At 36.5% G+C, this 23,413-nt stretch overlaps 1 protein-coding gene across 2 annotated transcripts; it reads left to right on the top strand.

Moving 5' to 3' along the window:
• Positions 1–3,429: 3,429 nt before the first annotated feature.
• On the top strand, positions 3,430–23,062 carry NAE1 (NEDD8 activating enzyme E1 subunit 1). 2 transcript variants are annotated; one of them, XM_014547859.1, is made up of 19 exons: positions 3,430–3,529; positions 3,616–3,676; positions 5,245–5,275; positions 5,961–6,032; positions 6,259–6,338; positions 7,146–7,255; positions 8,850–8,959; positions 10,249–10,311; positions 10,713–10,776; positions 11,092–11,183; positions 13,390–13,449; positions 13,540–13,673; positions 15,276–15,351; positions 15,651–15,690; positions 18,085–18,171; positions 19,177–19,269; positions 21,401–21,515; positions 21,602–21,651; positions 22,826–23,062. In XM_014547859.1, exons 4-19 carry the CDS (start codon positions 5,979–5,981, stop codon positions 22,933–22,935), a joined length of 1,338 nt encoding a protein of 445 aa, XP_014403345.1. In that variant the 5' UTR covers positions 3,430–3,529; positions 3,616–3,676; positions 5,245–5,275; positions 5,961–5,978; the 3' UTR covers positions 22,936–23,062. The 2 variants fall into 2 exon arrangements, with proteins under 2 accessions (XP_014403345.1, XP_014403346.1); XM_014547860.1 differs by lacking the exon at positions 3,430–3,529 and having other exon boundaries at positions 3,618–3,676; positions 6,303–6,338.
• The last annotated feature ends 351 nt before the right edge of the window (positions 23,063–23,413 follow it).

Here is a 23,413-nt window from a genome sequence, read left to right as displayed (position 1 = left end):
CGCCCGCCCTCCAAGCAGTGTGTTGTTGGAGGTGCGCGGTCCCCACGGCGCAGCCTTTGTCACCGGGGAGGCCGCCGGCCCCGCCTCGTTGCGCTCAGGCTCCGAGTTTTGCAGAATGGGGGGGATCGCGACTCCCCATCCCCGCGCCGACGCGGTCCCGAGGGTTAGGTATTGTTCTAAGCCAGCGCTGTCCAATAGAAATACAATGCTAGTCTCCTGCGAGCCAGGTGTGTCATTATGCATTTTCTAGTAGTCACATGAAAAAGAAACAGGTAAAGTCAATTTTAATAATACAGTTTAACCCAATATATTCAAAATATTATCATTTCAGTAGGTAACCAGTATTTACATTTTTTTTTTATATTGTCCTCGAAATCCGGCGTCTTACACTACATAGCACATCTCCATTCCGACAGGCCGCATGCCTAGTGCTCAGTAGCCACATGTGGCTAATGGCCACCTTAATGGATACTGCAGGTCTAGGCCATCAGGCAGGCCCTTGGTTATTTCCCTTCCTTTGCTTTTTCTCTTTACCCTCCCCCTTCCTGATTGATTGAGCATCTGTGTTAAGTCAATGAAAGGAACAAACGCTTGGCTCCCTTGCATTTTCTAGTAGTCACATGAAAAAGAAACAGGTAAAGTCAATTTTAATAATACAGTTTAACCCAATATATTCAAAATATTATCATTTCAGTAGGTAACCAGTATTTACATTTTTTTTTTATATTGTCCTCGAAATCCGGCGTCTTACACTACATAGCACATCTCCATTCCGACAGGCCGCATGCCTCGTGCTCAGTAGCCACATGTGGCTAATGGCCACCTTAATGGCCACTGCAGGTCTGGGCCATCAGGCAGGTCCTTGGTTATTTCCCCTCCTTTGCTTTTTCTCTTTACCCTCCCCCTTCCTGATTGATTGAGCATCTTCTGTGTGTTAAGGCAATGAAAGGAACAAACGCTTGGCTCCCCTTCTTTCTGGAGCCTGCAAGCCAGAAGTTACAGTAGGTCCCTAAGGACATTTGCACCTACAACTGAGTGCTGTCTTTGAGGCTTTAGGCACTCAGTTAATTCTGAGAGCAGCCTTGACGGCGGACAATTCTCTGCTTTATTGATGGGGAAACTGAGTCTTGGAGAAGTTAGGTGACTAGCTCTGTGCTTGAGCCAGGGCGTAAACTCAGGCCCTTGTCGCCTTTTCAAAGCTGGTCCTCAGTCACATCACTCTGGGGAAAGAAGCAAGGTGGCAGAGCCCGTGTAACCAGCTCATGCTCTCTTGCAAATTCTTGGGAGTTGCTTGTGTTTTGAATGCAGATATAGCCATCCCTGACAGAGCTGAGATGATATTTTTGGTTACTAAGTAACTGGAACAAGAGTTTTTGCTGAGTTCAGTCCATGGAAGGATCAAACTTTACCTTTCATAATAAGAACTAGTTATTCTGTTGAAATGTCGGAGGGGAGCAGTTAGAACAAAGATGTACAGCCAGCCAGCAGTCAACAAGGCCCTGCTTTTCTTAGGCCAACCAGAGTAGAGAGGATTGATTTCTTGTTTGGGCCCTTCCTTGAAACATGTTATCTAGAGACGCACCAGTGATCTCTTAGGTTCACTCTCCAACTACCCAAGCATCCATCAACCAAGTATGTCAGGTGTCTTCTGTGTGCCCTACTTTCATAGGAAAACCTGATGTTTCCAGTCCTTCTGGTTCTTCCAGGTTTTTCCTCTATTCACTTGATAACTGTCCAGTGATCACTTAGCCTGGACAGGACACTGTGCCAGGCATTGGGACCACAGTGGTAGATACAGGGAGTGACCTGGGCCCTTATGGAGCTTAGAGTGGAATGGAAGGATGGATATTCAGCAAATAAAAAACCAAATAAGGCAATTGTAGTTGTTACGTATGCTGTAGGACATACTGGCTACAGGATAAGATAATCTGCTTTAGATCAAATGACAAAGAAGGCACATTAAAGTCTATCCGTCCTCTAGGCTATGGATTTTTTCTCCTTATACTTCTTAGAGTGACAAGAAAAGATAAACTAGTGAGTTTTCTGGGTGAAAATCAGGTTGGCTCAGATGCCATGATACATGTGTGCTCATGTACCTTGTCCTCTTAAAGATATACCTGTGTGAATCATATTATAACATATATTTCTAATCTTTAGTACATCTTTGTTAATGCTTAATTTGTTAATTTAGTAATCATGCTATTAGAATGTTCATTGGGTATTATATTTTAAAGTACTCCTATAGAAGTCAATGTGAGGCTTTTCAGATGATAATAATTCAGTTTTCTTGGTAAAGCTTTTCTCACTCTTACAGATGTCACAAGTCTTACATCAAGTGTCAAGATCTTAATTATACCGGAACCATGTAACTTAAGGAAAAATGAAATAGAGAACAGAATCAATTTTAAGTCTAAGGCACTTCTTTTTTTTTTTTAATATAGCACATCCCCAGTAGGGGGTGTGCAGGAGGCAGCTGATCTATGTTTCTCTCTCAACATTGTTTCTAACTCTTTATCCATCTCCCTTCCTCTCTGTAAAAAATCAATAAAATATATTTAAAAAAAAAAAAGATCTTAATTATACCGGAACCATGTAACTTAAGGAGAAATGAAATAGAGAACAGAATCAATTTTAAGTCTAAGGCACTTCTTTAATGTTAATGAGTATTTTTAAAGACTTTGCGTTCTGTAAGTTATCTGGCTTGAAGTGAGTAATGGACAGGAAGCTGAAAGACCAAGTGTCTAGTTTTTAAAAATATATATTTTTTATTGATTTTTTCACAGAGAGGGAGAGGGATAGAGAGTTGGAAACATCGATGAGAGAGAAACATTGATCAGCTGCCTCCTGCACACCTCCTACAGGGGATGTGCCCGCAACCAACGTACATGCCCTTAGTCGGAATTGAACCTGGGACCTTTCAGTCCACAGGCCGACGCTCTATCCACTGAGCCAAACTGGTTAGGGCCCAAGTGTCTAGTTTTGATTTGACCCCTCTCCCCTCCCATCTAACCATGCACGGCATCAATCTTAGTCTTATGTTACACAGCTATATAATCCCCATAACACCTCCTGCTGTTCTAAATATGTTTTACATATTTGCCATGGTTATCACATCTGTTATTCTATGCAGGAACACTTTAAAGATCATTCAAATAAGAATGATAAGTTGTATTCAAATAAGTTGTATTTTTTTAAAAAAAGGTATTTTTATTAATTTCAGAGAGGAAGAGAGAGAAACATCAGTGATGAGAATCATTGATCTGCTGCCTCCTGCACGCCCCCCACTGGGGATTGAGCCTGCAACCAGGCCATGTGCCCTTGACTGGAATCGAACCTGGGACTCCTTTAAGTCAAACCAGCTAGGGCAAGAAAGTTGTATTTTTATGAAATGCTTTTAAATGTTGAATTTGTATCTTGTTTTGTAGGTTGTGGGGTGATCATGGGCAAGAGGCTTTAGAATCTGCTCATGTTTGCCTAATAAATGCAACAGCCACAGGAACTGAAATTCTTAAAAACTTGATACTTCCAGGTAATGTAGTTTTGTGGTTGTAAATTTACTTCTTTAAGGTTTTAACTAGAAATATATATTCTTGACGGATTCTCTTTGTCTCCCAGGTATTGGTTCATTTACAATTATTGATGGAAATCAGGTCAGCGGAGAAGATGCTGGAAATAAGTATGTTTTATTCTTTTCAAATATTTGCATGTTAGGGAAGGCAGTGTATTGTCACAGGAGAGTGAGGCCTAAGTCCCAGCTTCACCTCAGTCAGGGTGACTTGACTCAGTGGACAATAATCCCTGTTTTGGATTATGGCGAGGATGAAGGGAATTAATATAGCTCAAATGCTAGCACAGTGTCTGGCCAATAGTCCTTTAATAAAATATATCCATCATTACTATCTTCATTGCTGTTATTAATGTAAAGGAGTAGTCATTATTTTTTTAATTGTGGAGTCTGGACATTTCCTCAGTTCTTGCATGGATTCCTGGATGTTAGTATATAATTAACAATAATTTTATATTTGAATGATAAGAATAATAAAATCTACCTTTTACTTGCGGTGTCTTCTAAGCTTAGTCCAGGTATATATCTCTCTCCACTACACTGTCTTCATAAAAATGCTGTTGTAAAGATGGCCTTTATGTCATTCTTCAAAGCTAATCATATTTAGATGTTCAGAGCATTTCAGACTCGCCTTTTCAGGGACTTGGAGTCTGGGATCTTTCGTATTTGTCAGTATACAGCAGCAATGAATAAATACAAGGAAAATCAGAATTTGGCTCATATTGAACTTTGATACAAACACAGCCCTTTTATTGGTGTCTGTAAAGAAAAAGTCCTATTACCTTTGTTTACTTGGTTGCTTAGAGCAGGATATAATAAGAATAAGGCTTCTTTCTTTTCTTTTAAAAAAATATTTTTTATTGATTTTTTAACAGAGAGGAAGGGAGCAGGATAGAGAGTTAGAAACATCGATGAGAGAGAAACATGGATTAGCTGCTTCCTGCACACTCCCCACTGGGGCTGTGCCCGCAACCGAGGTACATGCCCTTGACCAGAATCAAACCTGGGACACTTCAGTCCGCAGGCCGATGCTCTATCCACTGAGCCAAACCGGTTAGGGCTAAGGCTTCTTTTTCTTATGGAGCCACTGAGCTTGTGCTATAACATAGCACCCTGACTGACTGATTAGAAGCCTCAGATCTGGGCCCTGGGATATGACAAGGGTGTGTGTGGGAAGAAGCCTGAATAGATCTGTGATAGTTTCCTGCAAAAGCAAACAGTTGAATACAGCATTTCCCACGTGTGGCCTGTGGAGCATGGGTCTGGGGAATGTTAATAACTGCTAAATGGACAAAGGGATTCCATGGGCAAATGAAATTAAACATTTCTTTAATATAAGACTTTAATATCATGTGTGTTGTGTATGTTATGAATTTCCAAGAGGGAAATATAACCTATGGTGATTCCTAAACTTTTTAAAGCCAGAGGACTCTCTTTTCTCTCAGAGCATCTCATGAAATTCTTATTTTGTGCTGCACACTTTGGGGAACATTGATTTATTAGCTTGTCTTTGATTACAAGTTTCATCCAGTTTTCTTCCTCCAGGAAGGCTGTTACAAACTATAATCAAAATATAGTTTGTTTTACAATATGAATGAAATGTACCTGGTATTATAAATAACCTTCCCTTTATATAATCAAATAAGCCCTTAATTTTATTTTTTTGGGGTCTTTTTCAGTTTTTTCCTTCAAAGAAGCAGTATTGGCAAGGTAAACAATTAATTTGTTACAGAATATAGTTGAGTTTAAGCATTTAATGATGCTACTGTATTTTGGTTTCTTGAAAAAGTTTTTGACTTTCAAAGAGCTTATATTTCTCTGAGAAAGAAGTTAAATTAGCTCATTTTTTTTTATCTTGTAAATTTTATAAGCTTTGTAGTTTAAGAATATAGAAGTAGTATATCTTTTTTATACTGTATCCTGTATTAATGCTAAATCTTGATTGATGTTAATGTCCAGAGGAAAGAGTATTTTTAACTAAGAGCCAGAATATCTTTTCTTTTTGTATTTCATATTAAAAATCTTACAAAGCCATATTAATCAACTTAGTACAATATTCTGAGTGGAAATGACTTTTTTTAATGATTGAACTCTTGTACAGTATTGTAAATTGATCTAGAATATTCCTGCCTGGTGCTCAGGGTTTTCTGGTCATTTGCATTATCAGAAAACTAGGATGGAAATAAAGTATTCACTTAAGAACTCTGAATAATGAGTTCTTTCTAAGGAATATTGTGGTTGAGTCTCAGTTTAAACACTATGAAAAGCAGAGTTGTCATATCTGTGCATGAAATTTGGTGTAATTTTATATTTTGTTTGCTTTATCTGTTAATTGAAGGGTTACATTTTAACCAAATTTTTTCTAATTCAAGTCAAATGCTTTCTTTTCAAAAAGAACCGAGCTCAAGCTACCATGGAATTCTTACAAGAATTAAATAATGATGTCTCTGGGAGTTTTGTGGAAGAGGTATATATGTATATACATTATTATTTCTGTGCAGAAATTTTATTTTTTAATAATTCAAAACACTAGGAATTTAGAAATTTGAATTTTTGTATGCTATTTAGTTGAGAGTTGAAGTTAACATTGGAGTCTAGCATGTTGCCTCATTTATTTTAAATAGCTTAACTGTTTCTGCCATGTTTAATATGATTGTGAACTTGTTGGATTTTTTCCCCCTTGTCCTATTTAGAGTCCAGAAAACCTTCTAGACAATGATCCTTCATTTTTCTGTAGGTTTACCATTGTGGTTGCAACTCAACTTCCTGAAAGGTAAATTTTTATGTTAATTTATTTTTAATTGAATGTCTTAATTAGATTTGCATAGTTTTGTTTTTTTCTGTAGAGTATGGCTTTTAAAAATTCCTAAACTCTATAGAAACCTTTAATTGGAAGCACTTACGAATCTCTAGCATCAAAAAGATAGGAAAGAAAGATACTGGATGTGAAACTTTTAAAGGATTTATATTTAGAGCAGTTAAATTGAACATTGGTTATTTTAAGTGGGAAAAAGAACTAGTTACAAGTAATTATAGGGATTACTTTGAGATATATACAGGGATCATATATTTTACAAATGTTTTCCTCTTTTTTTATGGAAATATTTAGGAATTGTCTTTTAGTAACATTCTCCCTAATACAAAAGTTGAGTCTTTCATATCCCTCTAGTCCAGTGGTTCTAAACCTTCTGGCCCTTTAAATACAGTTCCTCATGCTGTGACCCAACCATAAAATTATTTTCATTGCTACTTCATAACTGTAATGTTGCTACTGTTAGGAATTGTAATGTAAATATCTGATATGCAGGATGGTCTTAGGCGACCCCTGTGAAAGGGTCGTTCGACCGCCAAAGGGGTCGCAACCCACAGGTTGAGAACCACTGCTCTTGTCCAAAAGATATGCTTTCTTTGAAACTGCAACCTTATAGAAATGCTTGCTTTTCAGTATATTCTTGACCTGCTTATAATGCAGTAGGGATATTTTTGCATTTATAACTTAGTAACAAAGGTACTTTGTTTTAAGGTGTTTTGTTATATATCCATTTGCTTATATTCTTACTTATTGTGCCTTCCTTTACAGTACATTACTACGTTTAGCAGATGTCCTCTGGAATTCCCAAATCCCTCTTTTGATCTGTAGGACATATGGACTAGTTGGTTATATGAGGATCATTATAAAAGAACATCCAGGTAAAGTTGTTGCATGTATGGGGCTTGCTTTTCATTGCTTTAGCTATGATTTTAGAACTTGACAATTTAGAAAGTCAATTTTAAATTACAAAGTAAATTTGTAGCAGCACAACCAGTTTATAGGTTCAAAGTGTCAATCAGTGACTGATGTAGATTTTAATCTAGTATTTCCTTTACTTACATTATAGGAGGATAGAAAACAAGAGATAAGTAGGTACAACTTCTTCATCTTATTAGGAGGCCTAGTTGCTGTGCAAGTACCTAGCCTTTTTTTTGCCTCTTAACATACATAGGGCATGCATGTATGGCTACTTACAGGCGAGAGCCAAGGTGACACTGACACCTAGAACACACCACCTTTTCCCCACCAATCTTTTATTCCATTCTCATACAGGCCTTGTACTCATCCAGTTCAGGTACAATTCCACAAAACAAGGCATTTACCTAACTACTGTTCCAAAGAAAAAGTGTTATCAGAAACCAAAGTCATTCATATGCAGGCTTGCACCAGCTCAAGACTGATGTTAGTCCTTTACATACAAAATTTTAATCTTAAATGACGGTAACATTTTTATTCAGGATTTACACTTTGCTCTGAGCCATTGGCATTGGTATCAGCACTGAGTAGTAGTTAGTATCTGTTTAACAGCGAGAGAGTGACTTGAGAGGATAAGCTTTTGGCAGCTGATGTTGGGCCATTTAAGAGTTGTAAGTGGGAGAGTGACAGTAACAACTTTAAGTGGTCACTGAGCTGAGTAGAGAATGAATGGATTTGAAGAGGCCAAGATTGGAGGCAAGAGTTGCTGTTAGGAGATTTCCAGTGGTTTATATGAGAGAGAGGGAGAGAGAGCCACTAAGAGCAGATGTTATAAGGATAGGGAAGTGGGAATAGATGATAACGAAGGTTAACATTGCTAGCTTTGTGCCTGTCTTTATATGAATTATTTCATTTAATCTTTCTAATATCTTGTAAGATAGGTACTATTTTATCTGCTTTTTACAGATGAGGATGCTGAGGCACAGAGAGATAAGTTACTTGTCTAAGGTCACACAGCTAGCAAGTAACAGAACTGAGCCTAGCTTTAAAGACTCACTGGGATGACACACTTTTCTGAACTCCCCTAATGGAGAGCTGTGTACAGAGTGACATCAGGATGTGAGGACTGACTGATGTTGGGCCAAGGAAGCAAGAAGGTCAGGGATGACCATCAGGTTTCTAGGGAAGAGGTTCAGGTAGATGGTGGTGATGTTTGTCGAAGACGACAGGAGGAGTAAGGGTAGGTTGTTAGGTAATGTCTGAACACAATTTTGCCAGTTTTGATCTTTTTCAATTGTAATAACAACATTTTGTTTTGTTTAAAGAGAATCTTGGTTTTTACTTTCATTACAACTGTAGTCACTTACGATTTGTGCTTTTAGTAAAATGTATATGTAAATGTAAATTTACCTAAATAATGAACAAAAAAACTTTTTAAAACTATAGACCCTATGCCCATTTAAAAATTATAGATTTCCCAAATTCTTGTAATGTAGTGTATTGCCAGCAGTATTACTAAAGAAGTAAGTTTATCTTTTGGCATTATTTATTTCACAGTAATAGAATCTCATCCAGATAATGCATTAGAGGATCTGCGACTGGATAAACCCTTTCCTGAACTGAGAGAACATTTTCAGTCTTATGATTTGCATCATATGGACAAAAGGGTTGGTATGACCTTTTATTTATTTATTTATTTTTTTAATTTTTTTGGTTGATTTTTCTTTGTTAAATGGCATTTAAATATATAAAATAAATATCAAAAATATAAATCTTTGTTTTCCTATGGTTGCAAATATCAAAAAATTTCTATATGTGACACGGCACCAGAGTTAAGTTAGGGTTTTTCAAAATGCTGACACGCCGAGCTCAAAAGGTTCGCCATCACTGATCTAGGAGGTCACGGTTTGATTCCTGGTCAGGGCATTTGCCTGGGTTGCAGACTTGATCCCCAGTTATGTTTGTATTGATTTCAGAGAGAGCAAGGGAGAGAGCGTGAGAGAGATAGAATCACAGATCGGCTGCCTCCTACACGATCCCTGTTAGGGACTGAGCCCACAACCTGGGCATGTGCCCTGACTGGGAATTAAACCGTGACCACCCGGTTCATATGTCTACGCTTAACTACTGAGCCACACCGACTGGGCTGACCTTCCATTTTATAGATAGACTTAAAACATTTTTGAATACACCAATGTGAGAAAATACTATAAACCTCCATGGTCCTGTCATCCAGATTACATAGTAACAACATTGTACCTAATTTGTTTTAAATAAATCTTTTTTCTCCAAAATTTAAAAAACTTTTTTATTGAAAAAAAGTACATTAACTGAACATATCTATGTAATTAACACCTAGATCAAGAAATTGGACATTAATATATTCCTCTTCATAGCCCTTTCCTAAACAAATAGATGTGCTTTTTAAAATAGTTTGAATTTGGGGGTGGGTGTGTGTTGAAATTGACTCCACTTGAAGCTTATTTTTAGTGTTTGCGAATTACCAAGGCAGCTGCATATTTTGGTATAAAAATAATAATATTTATAACACACCATATAACTTAAGGAGTATATGTATTTTTTTCTACCTACTTATTAAAATGCAGGTGTTGGGTTCATCAGAAAACCCAGAGAAAATCTTCCTGTAGTCTAGGATTGGTATCTGAAATCAAGAGATTTAAGCTTTATTTTTGGGTGGCAGTCTCTGAAACTGTCTTTTGATGGTGAAATGGGGACAATTATAGTGCATACCTACCATATTAGGATGAAATTGGACACTGCTTCTAAAAAAGTTTTGTGAAGCAATTTTTATTAACCCAGTTCATTTTCTTTCACTCATTATTTCATGTATACTGGGGAATGATCATAAATATTATTGAGTTTATTGAAAATGATAGTGAGGAATAAATATTAACTAATTAATGTTAACTGATATTTTTCTCTCTCTCAATTTTAGGACCATAGCCACACTCCATGGATTGTGATCATAGCTAAATATTTAGCACAGTGGTATAGTGAAGTATGTCCTTTTTTTAAAAAAGAAATTCTTTATGTGACTGTATTTTCAATTTATTATAAAGGATTTCATTGGAGGCGGTGGGAGATTAATTTTCTTTCCTTGCTTGGCTTAGGGTAGGTGGGTGCTTTTCAGTTTAGATCTAGCAGTTCCTGTTTTAATACTGATATTTTTACTTACTAAATGAAATTTTGAATGAATGTCATTCTGAAACTGGCAGTGGGGAATGAATGTAGAGAAATGGCCCACAGTTTCTGTTTCTATCAGGTTAGCCTCTGATTTCACTGGGGTGTGTATTTACTGATGAAATCTCATGTGGATGGGAGAATAGGTAAACTGTGGACTCTCAATTTCTATATTTTGAGTTTTTATAACTAAGTTTTTAATTTTTTTAACTGATTTAGACAAATGGACGAATACCTAAAACGTATAAAGAAAAAGAAGAGTTCAGAGATTTGATTAGACAAGGTAATATGGAATGTGACTAAATGTTATATAAGGTTTGAAAAGCAAATTGCTTAAAGCTAATATTTATTGGATTTCTGTCAACACCTTTGTCAAATGATGCCATCATTAGTTCATATTTTATTTTGCCTCGGGGGAGATTAAGGAGCCATTCCTTGTACAGTTTTAGGTATGACTGGTGATAAACCATATTTATTCTTAAGTTTCAAAATATCTGATCCTCCCTTCAGAACCTGACAAAGTTATTTCCATAATGTTGGGGAGAGAGAAAGAGAAAGAAGAAAAAGGTTGTTTGCTAACCAAATTCTATTTTAATAGGAATTTTAAAGAATGAAAATGGGGCTCCGGAAGATGAAGAGAATTTTGAAGAAGCTATTAAAAATGTGAACACAGCACTAAATACAACTCAGGTATTAAAAGAGTTGCTGAGGGATTCATTTAGAAAGGTGTTTTCTGAAGTCCTTATGATAAAATAGTTGATTTTAGATTTAAGTTAATATTTCCTAAATTGTATATAGTTGGTTAGAAATTAATATCTATAATACAGATTGACTCTTGTTTTAATAATATTCTATATTGTCCTAGTTAAATGGACATGAGTGCTTCAGTATATGATAGTGATATGATTTATATAAATCAATTATTTGAAATACACGATTTGTGAATAGTAATCGTTTGGGTGTAGGAATTATACACTGAAGGTGATACTTTACTGGTCCAAAACAGTGTTGCCTGAAAAGTTAAATTTTACCCTGCATTTGATTTTTTTTTTACCTTGAGATTTTTTTCACTTTTATTTTATTATATTTTAATCCTTACCCGAGGATATTTTTCCATTGATATTTCGAGAAAGTGGATATTAGAGGGAAAGACGGAATTTTTGTTTTGTTTTTGTTAATCCTCACCCGAGAATATTTTTCTATTGATTTTTAGGGAGAGTGGAAGAGAGAGGGAAAGACAGAGAGAAACATTGATGTGAGAGAAACACATCGATTGGTTGCCTCCTGCACGTGCCCTGACCAGGGCCAGAGCTGGGGAGGAACCTGCAATCTAAGTACATGCCCTAGACAGGAATTGAACCTGGGACCCTTTGGTCTGCAGCTGACACTCTATCCACTGAGCCAAACTGGCTAGAGCTGCATTTGCTTTTGACAGTAATTTTTAGGATATAAAGGAGATGTTTTTAAATGACATTGACACCTTAAAAATTACTTGGAGGATAACTCATTTTAGGTGCCCTTTTGTTGTTGAAGCCTGGCAAGTGAGGTTTTGAAGGAACTTTGGAATAACACAAGTGGGAGTTTAAGTTAGAATTTTCTTATAATTTAAAACAGCAACAAATGCTGCCTTTTAAGTTAGAAAAGCACTTAAGCTGTCATAAAATTTCTGGAGACAAAGAAGTAGTGTTTTTGAGTGAGTAAAAGTGCTTTGTGAATCAGTTTTTGGGGGTAATAAAAATTTTCTGTGTCTTAATTGGGGTGATGGTTAAAAATATTTGTATAGTTATCAAAATGCATTGGATTGTACATTTAAGAGTTGTTCATTTCACTGAATGTAAAATTTACACCAATTTAAAAACACACCAAGGTTCTCATGACTGGGGGATAATGAACTAAAAGCAAAGAGATAAATGCACCAGGTACTATGAACAAAATTAGAACAGAACAGAGAACTAGAGCATGATGGGGAGGACAGAGGTCTGGGGTCCAAAGGGGGGCCAAGGAGACTCACAGAGATGTGTTTAAGCAGAAGCCTGCGTGAAGTGACATGCAGAGATGGGGTAGAAGAGCTTTTAGGCTGCGGAACCACATGTGCAAACAAAGGCCCGGAAGTAGGATGAAGCTCAGCATTTATTCAAGCAGTTAGACTGCCAGGATGATTGGAGTGAAGTAAACAAGGGGGAAGTAGTGAGAGGGATTGAGTTTGGAAAGGCAGAAAGGGCCAGATCATAATATCCTTGCAGGCCATTGAAGTGTTTTGAGCAAGGGAGTGGAGTGATCAGATTCATATCTAAAAAAATTATCTGGCTCTTGTGAGAAGAGATTGTAGAGGACTGGGAGTGAAAGCAGAGAAACCAGTCAGAGGTTACCAGTAAGACATTTTTTTCCACAGTAGAATCAAAGCCTATAATTTCTAAAGTCTTTATTAATGTATGATGCTCTTGCTAGCGTTAAAAGTCCTTTATCTAGTTTTTGTTGGAGGGTTGTCTCTTTCAATAGTTGCTAGAGTAAAAGGGCTGCAAACTTTTGACAAGAAGGAAAAAAACATGAAGGACTACAACTCCAGCTTGACATTACTGTCTATAATCTTTGTTATATTTTAAAATGTAAATATATTAAAAGATTTACTTTGGCTCCTTCTTTATTCCATTTATGATGGAAAAGAACAGGCCAGTCTTTAATGCTAACAACAATGGGCAGGATGTGACTTTCTTCCATTCTCTTTTTCGTCATCAAACCTCCATCTGGTACTCATTCTAAATAAAAGTGTAAGAAAATCAGAAGTATGTATTTGATTACAGTTTGAGAATTCAAAGAACTTATTCAGAGAAACAGCAGTGAAAATAAAGGTGGGCAGATTCTTAGTATAAGTAAATGTTTCATGTTCCTTTGTTAGATCCCAAGCAGCATTGAAGATATATTTAATGATGATCGCTGCATAAATATCACCAAACAGGTAACAACAACAAAAAGTAAAAATAGTGCCACCTTAAGCTTTGGGTCAGATTCAAATGCCACATAATAATTTTTTATTTTACTCTTTTAGACTCCATCATTTTGGATTTTAGCTCGCGCCTTAAAGGAATTTGTGGCTAACGAGGGTCAAGGAAATTTACCTGTCCGAGGCACAATTCCTGACATGATTGCAGATTCGGGCAAATATATAAAATTGCAAAATGTGTAAGTCACTGTTTTCAAACTGTGTAACAGAAAAATTCATTTGTTTATATTAGAGATGAGAATATTTTACTAGTCTATCAGAAATAAAATGGAAACCTGTTATAATCTAATTGCTTTAAAAATAAGCTGAAGAACTTAGAGGGCAGATTTTAAAAAAATAGATTTTATTTTTTAGAATAGATTTAGGTTCACAGCAAAACTGAGTAGAGCCCTAACCGGTTTGGCTCAGTGGATAGAGTGTCGGCCTGCAGACTGAAGGGTCCCGGGTTCGATTCCGGCCAGGGGCATGTGCCTTGGTTGCGGGCACATCCCCAGTGGGGGGTGTGCAGGAGGCAGCTGATCAATGTTTCTCTCTCATTGATGTTTTTAACTCTCTATCCCTCTCCCTTCCTCTCTGTAAAAAATCAATAAAATATATATTTAAAAAAAAAAAAAACTGAGTAGAAAGTGCAGAGTTCTCATATTACCCACCCCCTCCCCTCCCCGGAGACAAATATTTTTCTTATGTATTTCATAATAAAATGTAACATTTGAGCACTTAATTCTGTGCTATGAGCTGTCCTATGTATTAACTAATTTGTATTAACTAATTTAATATTCACAACATTAGAGAGAGATACTGTTTTGTCCCAGTTTTATGATGAGGAAACTGAGGCCTAGAAAAGGTAATTTATTCAGGGTCAGACAGCTGGTAAATAGCAGAACTAGGATTTGAACCCATGAAATCCATCTCCATACTTTTAACCTAGGGCCCTATACTATCTTTTATTTGTAACTTAAAACCTGGAAGTCTTGAGTTTGGATGAATTTTTTATTAGTAATGTTTCATAATTTAAAGAGTTTGTGTCTATAGATAGACACCTGCTATCCAGGTATCACTAGCCTGAACCCAGGTAGACTGACAAAAGGATGGTTCTCAATGGATATTACCCTTATGTAGTTTGGACTTGGTGCAGATGAAGCCAGGGCCACTGGCTTGGTTTCCTCAAGGGCCAAATAATGTCACACAGAAAAGATCTCTGTTCCTTAACAGATTGCATTCTTCATCTCAGTCGTTGTTTACAAATCTTTGTTGTCTTAGCCTAAAAGTTCAACTACTTAAAACTTGGGAAAAGTCTATTGAGGATAGAAAGAAGTATGACTTCACATTGGAGGGAGTTAGCTTAACACTTATCTTCAGAGGGTGAAAATGTAAATAGACTTTAAAATTTTACATTGCAGGTGGACAGTTTTGAAGTATTTAACTTTCCTTGGACTTGACTTCAAGGAGAAAAATCATGTTCTTTAGTAACATGTGTTGCAGATTTTGTCAGAGAAGCATGGATCATGGATTTGGAGGGCAGTTTTTAAGTTGGGTGCTGTTAGTTACAGAGAGAACCTGGGTATTATTGGATTCCAAGTGTCCATCACCAACACTGGGAAGATCCCCAACCACTAACAGGTGCTGCTGGCAGCGTTTCCATGGCATTTTCACATTTCATATGTCCCAGACCAGTCTTTTTTCATGAAAAGGAAAACAATGTTTTGTTTGCTTCCTGGTGATATTTACAATTTGCTGATTTTAAAATTTGTTAATAATAGCTTTTTTTTTCTTTTTCCCAGTTACCGTGAAAAAGCAAAGAAAGATGCTGCCGCTGTGGGTAATCATGTTGCCAAATTGCTGCAGTCTATAGGCCGGGTAAGCTGCTGGGCACACTGTGCCTTTGATGGACAGCACAGCCCCATGTAAACCTGATCCCATAACTTCAGCCAGAAAAGGTTTAGAGATGGAGGGCATGGCACTGGCCCTGTGCTTCTTAGGAGGGATCTCTCACTTGCCTGCCTCGTGAGAAAGACTTTTAAGGAAAAAATGTGTTTTTCCAGTGCTCTCCCAGCACTTGGAGAAACCTTCCCATCCCACAGTGACCGTCTTTGTGCTGTACCCTCTGCTAACCTTCTCTTTTATTCTGGAGCAAAATCTGCATTGTCTCTTTACAGGCACCAGAGTCCATTTCAGAGAAAGAATTAAAATTATTCTGTAAGTCCCCTTGAATTAATTTCCTTATTTTGTTTCATAAAAATGTGCCATAAAGAGTGTTCCCAGGAATTTGAAATAGTTGAAATTAAAAATTTCTCATAATTTCATAAATATTATTGGGTAAGGTTTTTTACTGTTATAATGTAATAATAAATGGAGGTTATTTTAAGACTGGATCAGAGCTAGAACATATCTATGGCAATGTGAAAAAGACATGAAGGTCAGTTATTTGAAAATTGTCATTAATACCGAATTATTTTCAGCTTATTGATTTTAAGTAATTTGGGAAAGTTTTATCTGAAGGCTTTGAGTATGAAGTCGAGTCATATGTACATGGAGAGTATTGGTTTAACTACTCAGTTTGGTCTGTGTTTAAGTGACTGTAATAGAATTAAGAATTTTACCATCTGGTTTCAGATGGTTAGGCTCCAGGTGTTTTTGATAACTCCTCAGTAGACCCAAAGCATTTCTTTTTTTTAAATGTTAAATTAATGAACTTTATTTTTTTAAAGTAGGTTTACAGTTGTGAGTACGAGAAACAGTTTATTCTTGTATTATTACTTATTATTGTATTATTTTCCATATGAATAACTGTAAACCTACTTTTTAAAAAAATTTTTTTTTTTATTGGTTTCATAGAGGAAGGGAGAGAGAGAGAGAAAAACATCAACTATGAGAGAGAATCACTGATTGGCTGCCTCCTGCATGCCCCCCACTGGGGATTGAGTCCACAACCCAGGCATGTGCCCTTGACTGGAATCGAACCCGGGACCCTTCAGGTCGCAGGCCAACGATCTATCCACTGAGCCAAACTGGCTAGGGCTGAACTTTATTTTTAAGAGCAATTTTAAGATCATAGCAATGTTGAGTGCTAAGTACAGAGATTTCCTGTGTACCCCCAGACCCAACACATTCACACCATCCCCCATTATGAACACCTCCCCCCAGCATGGCACATTGGTTACAGTTGATGAACTGACATGGACACATCATCACCAAAGTCCACACTTTACATTAGGGCTCACAAACAGGTGTTGTACCTTCTGTGGGTTTTGACAAACATGTAAGGACATGCACCCACCATTATAGTATCATACAGAATAGTTTCACCATCCTAGAATTTCCTGTTCTCAGCCTATTCATTGCTTCCTTTCCCCCTAACCCATGGAAGCCACTAATATTTTTATTGTTTCTATACCATTTTGCCTTTTCCAGTGCAGTTTGAAATGATACCCCTTCCACTCTTGCCTCTATCCAACCCATTTTCCAACGAGCAGTCAGAAAAATCTCTTAAATAGTGAATTAGACCATACCATTTTCTGCCAGACCTACAATGAAAGTGGATCACCGTCCTTCAACCTAAAAGGCCTTGCATGATCTGGCCTCTGCCTGCTTGCCTAGCCATCTCATGCCACTCTTCTCTGAAGCATTTCTTTTTAATTTAAGACCTAGTTTAAGAATAATCCAATCTTGTTTACATGCTTTCTGAAGATAAAGTCTACATTTTGCATGCTCCTCAATCCTAAAATATATTTATCAAACTTCTCCATTTCATCACTCTTTCACAGTGTTTGTTTAGGCTTAGTTTTAATATTTTGTTCCATTATTAATCTTGCACCTTGTTTCAGCATATAGTGTTTGTTCTACTAAATCATATGATACCAGATTAAAAGCTGGATGTTGCATATTTGAGGGTTTATTCTGTTCCCTCTATTTTGGGATATGTTTGAAAATTTCCATAATATAATTTTTTTTGTTTTGTTAAAACCTTACATGTACCAAGAGCACAATATATATAACACTTTCCTTTCGGACTACTTATCCATAATAATGATAACTACTGTTCATTGAGCCCTGTCAGGCATTGTGCTAGGTACTTTTAATCCACAACTTTCAAAGGTAAATAATATTATCCCCTTTCTGAGGCTCAGAGAGGTGCCATCATATACTTACTCAGTGCTGAACTGGTTGTAGTCCCAAGGACATGAATTTAGGATGACTCATGTTCTAGTGCAGGGGTGGGCAAACTTTTTGACTCGAGGGCCACAATGGGTTCTTAAACTGGACCGGAGGGCCGGAACAAAAGCATGGATGGAGTGTTTGTATGAACTAATATAAATTCAAAGTAAACATCATTACATAAAAGGGTACGGTCTTTTTTTTTTTTAGTTTTATTCATTTCAAACGGGCCGGATCCGGCCCGCGGGCCGTAGTTTGCCCACGGCTGTTCTAGTGCCTTCCCTGCTAACCATTAGAGTCAAACAGGAGACATTTCTTCACGTTACCATGTCTGTGAAGGGTATAAACACAATTTCCTGTTCTTAAAGAGATCTGTGATTTGGAATATTCACGTATCTCAGTTAGTTACCTTTATAATGTCTTTCCTGTGTTCAGGTAGCAATTCTGCATTTCTTCGAGTGGTAAGATGTCGATCCTTAGCTGAAGAATATGGCTTGGATACAGTTAACAGGGATGAAATTAGTAAGTATAAATAATCTTTTGATGCTAGGTTATTAATTTTATTTTTTTCCATCCTTCCTTTAAAAATTGAATTTATGGGGGTGACACTGGTTAACAAAATTTACAGGTTTCAGTTACACAGTTCTACCGTACATCATTTGTGTCTTCACCACCCCAAGTCAAGTCTCTGTCCCTCACCATTTATCACCCCTATATCCTCATTTTCACCTCCCCTCGCTCTCCCTCTCCCTGGCAATCACCACATTGTTGTCTGTGTTCATGAGTTCTTTCTCTTTTTTTTTCTTCTTTTTTGTTTTGATCAATCCCTCCCCCTCAACACCCTCCCCCCCACACACACACACAGCTGTCAGCCTGCTCTCTATGAGTCTGTCTCTGTTTTGCTTGTTAGTTCATTAGATTCCACATATGCGTGAAATCATACGGTACTTGTCTTTCTCTCACTGGCTTATTTCACTTAGTATAATGCTCTTTAGGTCCATCCATTCTGTCGCAAAGGGTAAAGTTTCCTTCTTTTTTTACAGCTGAGTAGTATTCCATTGTATAAATGTACCACAGCTTTAATTTTGACTTTAAAGAGATTAATATTTTATGTATAATAATATTGAGTATATGGTGATAATATAAATAATGGAAATATTTATACTCTAAATTTAATTCTATAAACCTATCCAAGTAGTCATAATTTCACAACGTAAAACTTAATACATAAATAAATTGTATTTAGGTAGGTTACTAAGTTGTGTGATAAATAGAGCTAAAGTCAGCATGTTACTACTTTAGTAGAGATTATGGTGACTAGTTAATAGACTAAGACACCTGGGTTTTATTAATGTATCTCCCTTTATTTTACTATTATTTATCATTTTCTATTTTATTGTCACAAAATATTAAAATTTTGTGGTAAAATTGCCTTGAGACCTAAAATCTGAGTATATAGTAAGGTCCATCCTTCATTGCTTTTATGTCATGAATTACTCAAATTATATTGAATTCTTTCCCTTTCAGTTTCCAGCATGGACAGTCCAGATAATGAGATAGTATTATACTTAATGTTACGGGCTGTGGATAGATTTCATAAACAACATGGTAGATACCCAGGTAAGAATAGCAATCGAATTATCAAATATAATAAAATCTTAAGTAGACACTTGACTTAAATCTTAAAGTGTTCTTGGGTGTTTACAATTGGTCCTTGATTTTTACATTGCAAACAGTTTACATCACATCTTAATGAGGAACTACCATTTGTTTTGTAAGTGTAACTATTTGCAAATAGTGTTTGATTCTAAACCATTACAAGGGAATGTTGGTTGAATGCATATAGAAGAAAACATTTTTCTGTCATTTTTCACAGTTTACCTCTAAGAGTCACACTGAGTTTAATTTAGTGGAAATGGAAAGTCACAAGAAGTATGCCAGTGACTCCTGAACTCAGAGCTCTGAAGATGTAGAGATTTCTTTGCTTAGTATCTAATTTTTGTTATCTGTAAATATAATGATTAGGGAATTGGCATAATTTCAAAGATTTTCAGTTGCCCAGAAAATTTTCATTAAGGTAAGTTTAATTATGCAGGATTATTGCATAGCAGTGCATTCTAGGTATATCATAAAACCTGTTGCCCCAATTGATGTCATATGTCTACTGAGTTATAGTATTAATGAGCTAGCTTATCAGAAGAAAGAAAATGAATAAACACTATATGTATTGCTTTATTTGTATTATTTGATTAGAATATTTTTTATTATCTATTGAATAACAAACTATCTCAAAACTTAGTAGTTTAAAACAATAAATTATTATATGACGACTTTGTGAATTGGCTGGGCTGTTAGGCATATCTCAGTGAGGAGCAAGGATCTTGCATGATGCCTGAACTGGAGTCATTCTGAAGGGTTGACTGAATTGGACATCCGAGAAGTCATTTTTGCTCAGATGTCGGCACTTTAGTCAGGATAACTGGAACTGCTGGGGGCTTGTCAGGCATCTGTCACCACATAGCTAGCTAGGGTTTCCTTTTAGCACGGCAGTTCTAGGGTAGACTTACATAGTGTCTGGCTTTCCCAGAATTAACATTCCAAAAGACCCAGGTGGAAGGTACAAGGCTTTTTATGACTTGGTCTTAGAAATCACAGCATCACTTATGTTGTGTTCTATTTGCTTCCCAGGGCCAGCTTAGATTGAGTAAAAGGGGGCTACATGAGGGCACAAAGGGGTATACATTGGGGAGCCACCTTGGGACGAGTAGCAACCACATAGAGCATAGGCTTTGAACCTAGGTTCAGATCTGAGCTCTATCACTCTCTCTTGACCTTGGATGAGTCACTATTTCCCTCTACGTCTCAGGTCTCATATTTATGAAATGGCAATAATAGTATCCACTCTATTAGACTGATAGGGTTAAATATATGATGTATGAAATCACTTTACACACTGCCTAGCACCTTGTAAGTACTCAATAAAGGGTAGGTATTGCTATTATGAGGACAAGTAGTGGTGATCATTTTTAAACCATAGTAGTTAAAAAAATACTGATTTTTTTTTTTTAATATGTGGAGGTTATGGCAATTATATTTTAACTTCCAGCAGTAATAACAATTAATAGCTTACCTTTGGAGATATTATAGTTTAATTATTAACAACTGTCTGGGCTTGTATCCGTTTTGCTATTTATGAGCTAAGTAACTCAGGCAGATAACTTAATGTGTCTCAGTTTTTTCATCTATAAAATGGGAATAATAGTACCTACTTAATAAGGTGATTGTGAGGATTAAACAGTATACATATGGTACTTATAGCAGTAATCAGCATTTGTTAATGCTCAGTGTTACCCGTTGTTATAGTTTTATGTCCTCTGTGTCATTTAATCTCTTGGAAATGAATAATAAACACCATAATTTTTATAAAGGGTATAAATAGGACATCACTTTCTCATTCATTCAATTCTTCTATCAAAGTATTGAGCACCAACTGTGTGCCAGACACTCTTCCAGGTACTGGATATGGAGCAGTGAACAAAGCAGGCTTATCAAACTCAAATTTTAATAGTTTTTGATGGTTTCTTTGATTGTTACAGGTTTGTGATATTTGCAAATATTGGTCTCATACATTGTTATTTTTGTTCATTTTCACACCTTACTTTTTTGACTAGAAACTGGAGTAAAGAGGTAGCCATTCATTTTGAATCACATATTTATTTCAATGAAAATTAATTTGCGTGTATATTTTTAGGGGTATCTAACTATCAAGTTGAAGAAGATATAGGAAAGTTGAAGTCTTGTCTCACAGGCTTCCTTCAGGAATATGGACTGTCTGTAATGGTGAAAGATGATTATGTCCACGAATTGTGAGTATTTCTTAAACCATATTAAGAAATAATACTTGTGCCTGTCCTAAGCTAGTCGAAGTTCATGTCTCCTTTCTTTCCTATAGTTGCCGATACGGAGCTGCTGAGCCACACACCATTGCTGCGTTCTTAGGGGGTGAGTTTCAAAGATGAGAAGACCGGCATCTGTTGTTATATAGTACAGTTATGAAGCTGTGTGTTTTTTTTAATGTTTTTATTGATTTCAGAGGGGGAGAGAGAGCTAGAAACATCAATGATGAAAGAGAATCATTGAACACACACTGGGGATGGAGCCCGCAACCTGGGCACATGCCCTTGACTAGAATCAAACCTGGGACCTTTCAGTCCACAGGCCAAAGCTCTATCCACCCAGCAACACTGGCCCGGACAGTTTTGTTTTCTTAACTGTTTTACCAAGGGAGGTCAGTGAAGCAGGATGTTGAATATTAGCTGGCACAACGCTTTTATATTCCTTCACTTTGTCCAGGTCTTTGTTTTCAATTTCTTCCCTGTGAGACCCTCCTCACTCCGATTTAAAGCTGAGGCCCTCCTCTTGTGCCTTCTTCCTGCTGTCTCTCCTTCGCACTAAGGCCATCTGAGAGGCTGTTTCACTCATTTGCAAATGGTCTCTCCCTCACTGCTGGAAGGGAAGGGCCACGGGCACTGATTTTGTCTTGTGTTCCTACCATATTCCTGGTGCCCAGAACAGCGTCTGGTACAGAGTCGAGTCTCACCTTACACTGAATTAACGAGTGTTTGTGAAAGATCAAGCTTCAGGTTATAAAAGATGAAGAATTTCTTTCTTAGTAATTTTTTTGTTTGTTCTGTTTTTTGTTTTGAGTAGTTACAGCAGTATTTAATAGAGATTCTTTCCAAATTACAAATGTATTTAAAACAAATACACCTTTATTCCCTTTTTATTGTAAAAGTAAAGCAGAAGGGAATCCTTAGAGAATCTTTTCTGCCTATATGTATCCTTTAAAATGCAATCAACTATACTCCTATTTTGATGTTTTTTTACTTAATATATCTTGCTAATGTTTCTAAACCACCATAATTAAAAATACTTCATTCTTTAAAACTATGGCATAATATCCCAAGCTATGAATGTATAAAACAAAACTTTTAATAAGTTATTAAAAAATATGGTCCTTTATTTTGATATGACACAGTAAATTACGTCTGTTTTGGATTACTTTTAAACACCTTTGCTTTTGGAAAAAGGGAAGGTTTTCTTTACAGAATTGATATTTTTATATAATTCTTGAAACTTACCTTTTTCAAAGATTTGTTTTCCTTTTTCCTTGCAGGAGCTGCTGCTCAGGAAGTTATCAAAATAATCACCAAACAATTTGTAATTTTTAATAATACTTACATTTATAGTGGCATGTCACAAACTTCAGCAACTTTTCAGTTGTAGAATAAGTATCCTATGTAGTGTGTTAATAATTGAGACTATAATTGCCTTTGGGTTGTGCTCTAATCTGTAAAATTCTGCTAAGGGAAAACTTAAATTGTTTGCTTAATAAACATTTTCTCATTTGTAATAATGTGGTCATGTTTGGGGGGTTGTGGGGGGCGGGGGCGGGGATACTGTGTGAAGGAAGCAGTCATGTTTCCCAGAGAATAAGAGCTACCCATTTATAATTGATTCGTGATTTTCAGCTTGCTGTTTCAAAGTTACTTACAGAAATCGTGTTTCATTAGAAATAGCTTTAAGTACTTTTTTCTTACAGTCTTAAATAATGAATTTAATACATGTGCAGATTTTAGCTCTGGACATCTTAAGACCATCCCTATAAAAGCAAATATTTCAGACGTATTAGTTTTATCAGAAAACAAGGACAGAATGCACCTCGGAGGGAAGGTTGGGAGGAATAAGGGCCCGACTTCCTACA

The sequence above is a fragment of the Myotis brandtii genome, unplaced genomic scaffold (genome assembly GCF_000412655.1).
Source record: "Myotis brandtii unplaced genomic scaffold, ASM41265v1 scaffold486, whole genome shotgun sequence".
In the NCBI taxonomy this organism is placed as follows: Eukaryota; Metazoa; Chordata; class Mammalia; order Chiroptera; family Vespertilionidae; genus Myotis; species Myotis brandtii.
This window is presented reverse-complemented; position numbering and strand designations above follow the sequence as displayed.

Coding starts and splice junctions, on each gene's coding strand:
- NAE1 (XM_014547859.1), top strand. CDS start 5,979: ATGGAATTCTTACAAGAATTAAATAATGATGTCTCTGGGAGTTTTGTG. Junction 11,184..13,389: donor CAGCACTAAATACAACTCAG/GTATTAAAAGAG, acceptor TTCCTTTGTTAG/ATCCCAAGCAGCATTGAAGA. Junction 13,674..15,275: donor TATATAAAATTGCAAAATGT/GTAAGTCACTGT, acceptor TCTTTTTCCCAG/TTACCGTGAAAAAGCAAAGA.